Genomic DNA, 8,527 nt, shown 5'->3' with positions numbered 1-8,527 from the left:
TCCCTCTGTATCGCTATGCGTACAGACGAAGAAAATCCAAAATCGATGCAAAAGAAACAATAAATAAAAAATGCATGGTTTTCTCTTTGTAGCGACAAGGCCCCCAATTTCGCTCTGAATAGTTGCACCTAAATAAGGACCGGCCACGACAACTTTAAGCCTTCATCATATGCTCTCAAACCAAAAACACATCACTCAAACAAGATGTAACTATCAAGCACCGTGTTTATAAACTATACAAACTTAAGTTGGACCAAATAAGCCGTTCGTAGACTGCGCTAGTACGGCTTGCATTAGGCTTCATCCAACAAAAAAGAAAAGAAAGAAAAAACCACTTGTCAAGACGATGCATGCAACCAAAATCATCAGGAGCAGAACATACACAAGCATAACCTAAAAACTTTGGAATATGCATGAAACCTTTAACGGATACTACTATGAATGAGCAGCAACAACAAAACAAGTGAGAAATGAACGATTAAGCCACCAGTGATAGTACCACGGTTAATAGATAATCTGTATAAGCAGAACAATCCTCCAAAAGGTGCCACACAGTAAGGATGGAAATTCAGTTCCCTCCACTACGAACATCTGATAATACTTAGGTTCCCACCAATAATTAAAACATCTTCTAATCAAATTTAAGAACACATTCAACCTTGTTCTGCATCGGACCTAGCTCCGCAAAACAAAGCGACCATGTTAATCCTACAAGATAGGTTGCAGCTATCAGTCAAAGCTTCATCCTCATGCGTGATGTTGCAGAGATCAGTCAACCTTCATCCTCTTTCCCCCTCCCCAACCTCGCTTGCTTCTACCTCTCTCTAGCAGAAACAAAAGGCAGCTTCAGTCAAACAGAGTAATTCAAGGGTGCCTTCACAATGTAAAAATTTAAGCTGTTGTGCAGAGCCATGATAGGTCAGGCTACAACTGATTTTTCCTTTTCAAGAATAAAAGCTAAAACAATTTAGGCAGTGCACAACAGCTACAAGAACTATATATAGGAATGCTTAGTTTCATGATGTATTTTTTCACAGAAAACCTGTCAATGTCCTATTCTGCTGTATTCTTCAGATGATGACATACTGCTAATTAAGGTTTTTCCAAGAGGCGTAGAATTAAAATAACTGACTCAAACAGGTTCATGCATTATGGGCAAGACTCATACTTTGGATAGCTTCCATTTCAGACATATTTTAGTGTTCTGTTTTAGTTTGACTGACATAATGCTGTTAGGCTTAATTCTTTACTTAACCATCATAATTACTAGCCCTAAGATCAAACACCCTAAAAGCGGAAGCGTGAACACATACTGGGGCCTAGAGACATCATTACGTCCTCGGTTTGTCGGTGCAGTGGACTCCGGCGTGGGGAAGAAGAAACCGGCTTGAAGTAGTTGATCGCCGGTGAAGGTAGCTTGGTGTAGATGTGTGGGCGCAGTGGCGGCGGTCTTCACCTTGCTGTCAGCACCCCTTTGGATCGGCTAGGTTAGGAGGTGTGGGGTGATTAGGCTTGATCGTAAGGATTAGGGATCATCATCTACCGAAACCCCCCTCCATCTGTTTATATGGTGCTGCACAAGGTGGGACCGCAACCATGGGTTGGTTGTGCTCCCCCAATCAGGTGCGTGAGGGAGTGGGGCTCCCCCGTTTCTCTCAGTTCAGTTAGAGAACGTTAGACCGAGATCAACTTCAACAAATGCCTACATGCTAAATTTCTGAACTAACTTAGGTTCCTACCAATTCTGAATCAAAGATCTAATAATTGAGGTTCAATGTGTACCTCACTATATTCGTTTTCTGGACAGGTCATCAGAGCTTAAAGTGAGTTGCAAGTGCAACTAACTAGAACGAAAAAATTATAGTAAATCAAGATAGATGCCCAAAAACAAGCAGAAGAAACAATGTTCCTGGTGTGGAAGAGATTGAGCTCTGATTAGAACTCGATCTATTCTAAAATCATGACTGATAATAATGAGCATGCACACGTCTAGTGTTCAAGACGGAGAGAGCTGAGCAGCTAATACATAAACTTTTGCCTTGTGAGTTTGAATTTAACAGGATTATGAAAAACAAGGCAGAATTGCCAGCCATTCTAATCAAAAGCGATTGTGTGAATAATCTAAGCTTATGAGCAGTACATTCATTCATATGAAAATGAAACTAAGTATATAATTTGCATGTTGGGAAGTAGTTGCAGGCAGTATTAGTAAGTACCTGGCGGTCCTTTGCGCCCTGCAGGTATGCAGTGAAATCAGTAGCAATGAGTCCGGGGATAAGGTGCGCCAAACTTGTTGGATGACTAACGCTGGTGGAGATGATCTTGTTGCGCTGCATGTCGAGTTCAAGAACACACTGGCCCTTTATCTCGACCTTGGTTTGCACAACCTCGGAACCTTTGACAATGCTGTGCTTCTCGACATGGTTGACGATGGCGTAGACGACACCATCGTCTCGCGCACTCAGCACCGGGCAGACAGGCGTATGCTGCGGCAGCTTGAGCGAGAGGAAGTCGTCGCTCGCCCAGAGGTCCTTGAGGGGGAACACGGCGTCTTTCTTCCACTCGCTGAGATCAGGCGACAGGGTCCAGGTGACAAGCCTGAACTTGTGGAAGTCCCAGCCTTCGAGGAGGCCCTCCGTGGCGACGAGCTTGATGACGCCGCCAACGCAGCCGACATAGCGGAACTCGTGCATGCGCGGGCGGTCAGGTTTCTCGGAGGTACCGACCGCGGGACACCCATTGGGCAACGGGATGAAACGAAAGTGAGGATCTTGTTGGCCCGGGTCGGCGCAGACCACGATGCCGAGGAGCAGATCGACCCAGCACAGGCTGGAGGTCCCAAATGAGAAGGAGGCATCGATGGAGAACAAATGCTTGCCGGGCTCCCGGGACACCTCGCGGGGAAGCCGGACCGCCTTCTTGTCCCACTGGGCTGTGGGGGCGTCGGACCACCACAGGTAGAGCTCCGCATCGGGAAGCCCGCGCCGAGGTATGGCGGCGAGCTCGGCGAGGAGATAGGAGGAGGTGGTGGCGTCCGCGCGTGGCGAATGGCGGCGCAGGACAACGGCTCCGTACCCAATGCCGATGAGGTTGAACAAGGGGAGCCGGGGTACCGTGGAGAGGATGGAATTGCTATTGCCCGTGGCAGCGGTGTCGTAGATGAGGTAGCATCCGGGCCCGGAGGAGCCGGCGCCGGAATACCTGCCGCCGTAAAGGACGACCAGGCTCTTGTCGGCGCACGCGACGAGGGAGCTGCAGGCTAACCTAGCAACATCATCTCCATGGGACTTGGGGCACCGCAGCCTGAAGGTGGCTATCCCCGGGGGAGGAGGGAAGAGGGTGTCGGGCTTCAGGGAGCCAAGGAGGGCGATGCGCTTCTCCCTTAACGATTGTAACGTCGGTGCTGCTCCCTTGTTCTTTACCGCCGCCGCCACTGCCGCCACCGCTGCTTCATCAACTTCCTCTTCGAAGCAGAAATCCACGAAGCGGTCCAGCAAAACCCAGTCGGGCGTCATGGCGGCGCTGGAGCTTCTCGCCTCCTCTCCCTGACCGATCGAGAGAGAGGATAAGCAACGGAGGAAGAAAGGAAATTGTCTCCAGATCGGAAAGTGCTGAAAGGACGCGGATCGAGGGGTTATTAGACGGTGGATGTGATTTCGCAACAAACACACCAAGGACACGACCGCGAGGACGGGTAGGATCACTCGCTCGGCTTTGCTGTCATGCAAAAGCTGGGCCGGTGAGCCAACCCCGGTTCACCCTTGCTATAAAAATCAGCAACCTACCGTTCAATCTTCCATGCGGTTTTTCGAGAAACCAGCTAAAACCATCCAATCTTCCAGTAAGACCACACCGGTCGCTTTTTTCCGGGTTCAACCGTCAAGCCTGTCTTGGTATTTTAAATTGTAGATACAAATCTATTATAAGAGTATTAATAATTTAAGTAAGATATATGTTATTGATCCTAGTTGGAATTTCATGGCCTTTCATTTTCAACAAGGGAAACAACAATTTATATGCACTGGTTCAGAATAAGTTAGGGTTCATCTGGCATGTGTAAATGCCACAACGTATATTAGTAGGAGAAGGTCCTGTAAGGGCCCCTCTAACAAAACAAATAATGACAACCCTTCGATAACACCAATAAGGACATATTTGTTTTTTATTGTGATTCTAACAATACAGATTTTGATTCTCACAATCTAAAATCTGAATTGTACAATATAAAACAAACAACACCAGATTATTATAATCTCCCTTCTCTCCTACCTCTTGCCTTCAGTTCCTCATCTCTCTTCTCTCTCTCAGCCACCCACACCGAAGCACAGAGGAGAGCAGAGGGCCACCATCAAATCCGTGCCGCCAAGCTTGAATCTACCCCAGCCAAGCCCTGAGGAGCACAAAGGAGGGTAACCGAGGTCTTCTCTAACCTATTACCGAGCGGTTTCACCCACTTCCCGACGAATGAGTGGCTCTGCCATCTTCTTCCGCGGCTCTAGCGACAACCTCCGCTACCTCACCACCACACATCTGCGTCTGCAGCCCCTCCGCCCTAACCGAAGTCGCAGTGAGCATCACTGGCCCTCCTGCTAACTTCCGTGCGCGCTCATTGGTCCTCGGCCCGTCCTCGACGCTGCTCCCCATAGGAGCCGAGCGCCACCGCATCCGGGCACTCGCCGCCAGCCACGCCCCGGCTGAGCCCGCTAGCCGAGGAACCCTCAACAGGGTAAATCCCCATCTCCCGCGCTAACCAGCCACCGCTGTAGCCACCATGGCTACCGTTGCCGCCATCTTGACGCCAGCCCGAATACGGTCGTCCCAACTGATTCTGGCCTTCGGTAGGACATGGCCACCGCTCCAGACCTGCGCGGTGCAGCCCAACCGCCACCGTGTTGTGCCCTACCACCGGCGAGCTCGAGTAGAGCTCAACCATGGCATCCCTGTCTGCCTACGCGTGAGAAAAGAAAAGAACGAGGAAGCAAAGCGTTATTTTGTAATGGCATGGTAGGTAAATATGTGTCACAATCCATAATCTAGAATCTAGAAGTAGCATTTTTCCTAAATTATGGCATAATCTGGTCCCAGATTGTGAACTATGGATTGTAGAATCATCATATTTTTTTAGATTATGATTTTACAAGCTAAAATCCACAATCGGAATAAAAACAAATAGACCCTAAGCTCACTCCCTCCAAACCGTGCCCCCCACCTGTCACTCCCCCTCCATTGCTACACCGTGCGTGTGTGTTAGCAAGTGTCACGACACGTGAAGTTTCTTTCCTTTATTGGGTATGTTCCTCACCCCAAGCTATTTCCAATTCTAGACATCATCTTCCCGTTGGCGCAGAATTGGGAAACACCTCGCCAACACAGGTTTGTCAAGGATACTTGTCGCTTTTCGCAGCGATGCGCGACTTGTTTACAAGCAAACAAGCAAAGGTTTCGACCGGTAACCTTGGGGATCGCCGCCCAGACAATTTACGAGCAAATCGACAAAGAACTACCACTCGAACCACAGGGATTTGAAGTAGCAGTGAAGAACTAACCCTAAATTGCAGGAAAGTAAAGGCAAAACAAAAAGTAGATGCGATTGACTGATGGATATGCAATCGACCTTCACCCCTCAACTATTTATAAGGGGGTATGGTCTTGACCCTAGGGAATCGAAGTAGGACTCTATTCCAACCCTAAATACGCCCTGTTCAGCCAAAATCGTGAAAGAGATCCGAAAAAATTCATGAATCCACTTCGATTCAGTTTTAGACTGAACACCGGATGGTCTAGTGAGAACAAACTCCAGAACACCGGACCATCCAGCGAGTTCCCTCGGCCGAAACTCTAAGACTCAGTCTTAGACACACCGGATATTCCGACGTCACATTTATACTCATTGGACTATGTCACCGGACCAATATTTGCAAAGAGCAACTTTTGACAAAAGGACACCTGCCCTCACCGGACTAATATTTGCAGAGAACAAATTTTTTGCAAAGTTTTCCTTTTGAACGCACCCGACGATCATCAAAGACCTCATCGGACAATTTTCACCAGAGAATATTTTTTTGACTAAAAACCTTATTTTTCTCACCGGATAGTCCGGTGATACCCCGGAATCTCCATCAGACCATTTCTTCCAGAGAGCAAGTTTTCGGAGCAAATTGACCTTCTACATACCGGATAGTCCAGCGTTTTCACCAGATCATTCGCCGAACTATTTTCTATTTTATACAGAGCATGATTTGCTGCACCAAATTCTCATCCCACTCCCCGGATAGTTCGGTGCTCAATGAGCCCCTCACTGAACTATTTTTCCAGAAAGTATGTCTTCTGGCCGAAATCGAACTATAAGCACCGGATAGTCCGGCGATGACATGGCATTGATCACCAGACTATTTGGTGTATAAAAAAAATTTGGCCGTGCCATTTTTTGCCATCAACACTTCCCAAAAGCTCTTTCTTCCTCTGCGCAACCCAACTTCAGGGAACTCCAAACTTTCCAATTACTTTCAGAAAACTATCCAATCGATAGCAAATGCTTTTCAAGTTGATTAGTAAAACTTTCAAATAAATTCGTCAAATTGATTGGTTAAACTTTCAAATTGATTCATGTAACATTTTCAGTAGGAAAACATCCAAAATAAATCTAGAAAATCTTTCAAATCAATTCATGAGAACCTTGAATAGGAATACTTTCGAATTGATGTACAAAAGCTTCCAAATTGGTGTAAAAAAAACTTTCTAGGGTTAACCACCAGAGTGGCATGGCAGTCCCTTTTGGTGATGGTGTGGTGATGGAAACATCCTACAGTAGAGCGCTTGAGCCCTCCAACAGTTGTGCGGCAACATCTTTCAATGCATTTGCGTGTCAACGTCTTCCGATGTAGCATCACACCATCGACTTCCAGCACGGTGCGGCACCAACGCACCTCCGGCAACAATTCCACCCCTAGCTAACTGTAACTTATTGGTCTCCACGAGAGATGGCAATGGTGTTCTTGGTTTGTACTAAAAACGAAAGGGAACGAGCGGATGTGGAGGTGCCACGTCCATTCCGATAGGGAGCTAGTCTACTTGTTTTCTCAGTTGTCTACCACAACACGTTCACTACTACAGAAACTGTTATCAGTGCTGGTTAAAAACTGTCATTAGTATTAGTTTTTAAACCGGCACCGTGCAACTGGTAGTGGTAATCTTGCTGACCTGGAAGTGATAATAGGCTATCACTACTAGTTTTAGTCATGAACCAACAATGATAATTTCACATAAAAAAACACTATATATGGTTCACATACAGTTCATCATTCACATATCACATATAGTTGACATGGAATTCAGCATTCAAATATGGTTTCATTATTTATTTATATAGAAAATGAAAGGTAGGCATTAATATATAAAATTATATACCTTAACATCATTAACTAGGACTTCATTTTCGTCATCGCAGAATGCGTGAGGGTAGGTGAAATAAGCCCTCTCTAAAAATATTTTGGTGGCTAATCTTATGTATAGCATAAGAAATTTCATGGAGGCAAAGGGGGAGGAGGGTGACTCGAATAGTCCTAGGATGAGCACCGAAGAAAAAACCTAATGCACCTTCCACCCCCATGTCTTGGTGAAATCTGCCCTATGATCTTTCAAAGTTTGGTGGCTAATCGTAGCAAAGAAAATTTCACCAAGGCAGATGGAGAAGGAAGGTGGCACTAAACATAACGTACCTTCCTCTCCCCTGCCCAGGCAAAATCTACCCAGATATGATTTCGCAACTGTGGCCGACAAATCAAACTTCAAAACATCATTAGTCTCATACTTAAAAAGGGCCTCAACTTAGAGGCACAAGTCATAAAAGCAACAACATGTGGACTGTCATAATTACACACCTTTTTGTTCAACATCTTATATTATATGAGAGAGATTGAATAAAAAGATGTGTAACTATGACAGTCATGCTACTACCCTTAACCATGTAAGTGCATAATCATCAGAGGCCCATGCGAGCGAAAATTCAACTAAAATTTCTATAACAGAAAACTAATCCACTAAAAATCCTAAAATTCACCTAAATTTTTTATAATGCACCTTAACTCTAATTCGTCTATTGTCATCTATCTAAAATGTGCTAAGGAATGCCAGAAAAAATTATTCACTTGTGCCTCAGTTGTGTGTTCTAGAAATTAAATATGATATTATGGATAGTAGGGTTTAGGTAATTTGCACGACCTAAAGCCTGATACCACACAATATCACGTGCAAACTTAATTCAACATGGAATCATCATTGGCAAACTGCATCTAGCTATCTAAAATCATAATTTTCCAATATGTGGCCTTATATATTGGCCTATTTCGTCATTGACAGGATAAATATAGCTAAAATTCAATTAAATTTGTATTAAAGAAAATTAATTCACTAAAATCCTAAAATACACCTAAAATTAATATATAATTGACCTAAAATCATCTTAAATTTACCTAAATCATTTAAAATTCACCTAAAATTCTCTAAAATTATCAAGTCATGATCCAAC

At 45.1% G+C, this 8,527-nt stretch overlaps 1 protein-coding gene across 1 annotated transcript; it reads right to left on the bottom strand.

Moving 5' to 3' along the window:
• Positions 1 to 484: 484 nt before the first annotated feature.
• Positions 485 to 3,619, bottom strand: LOC133902926 (uncharacterized). Its single transcript, XM_062344252.1, has 2 exons — positions 2,217 to 3,619; positions 485 to 824 (listed from the first exon to the last, which is right to left on the bottom strand). The coding sequence occupies exons 1-2, from the start codon at positions 3,513 to 3,515 to the stop codon at positions 780 to 782; spliced, it is 1,344 nt and encodes a 447-aa protein (XP_062200236.1). The 5' UTR covers positions 3,516 to 3,619; the 3' UTR covers positions 485 to 779.
• Between the last annotated feature and the right edge of the window lie 4,908 nt (positions 3,620 to 8,527).

This window comes from Phragmites australis, chromosome 21, assembly GCF_958298935.1.
Source record: "Phragmites australis chromosome 21, lpPhrAust1.1, whole genome shotgun sequence".
In the NCBI taxonomy this organism is placed as follows: domain Eukaryota; kingdom Viridiplantae; phylum Streptophyta; class Magnoliopsida; order Poales; family Poaceae; genus Phragmites; species Phragmites australis.
This window is presented reverse-complemented; position numbering and strand designations above follow the sequence as displayed.

Excerpts from the sequence above, each read along its gene's own strand:
- LOC133902926 (XM_062344252.1), bottom strand. The coding sequence starts at position 3,515 with ATGACGCCCGACTGGGTTTTGCTGGACCGCTTCGTGGATTTCTGCTTC. Across the intron at positions 825-2,216 it reads AGGGCGCAAAGGACCGCCAG|AGAGAGGTAGAAGCAAGCGA; the intron begins GTACTTACTAAT and ends TGTTTCTGCTAG.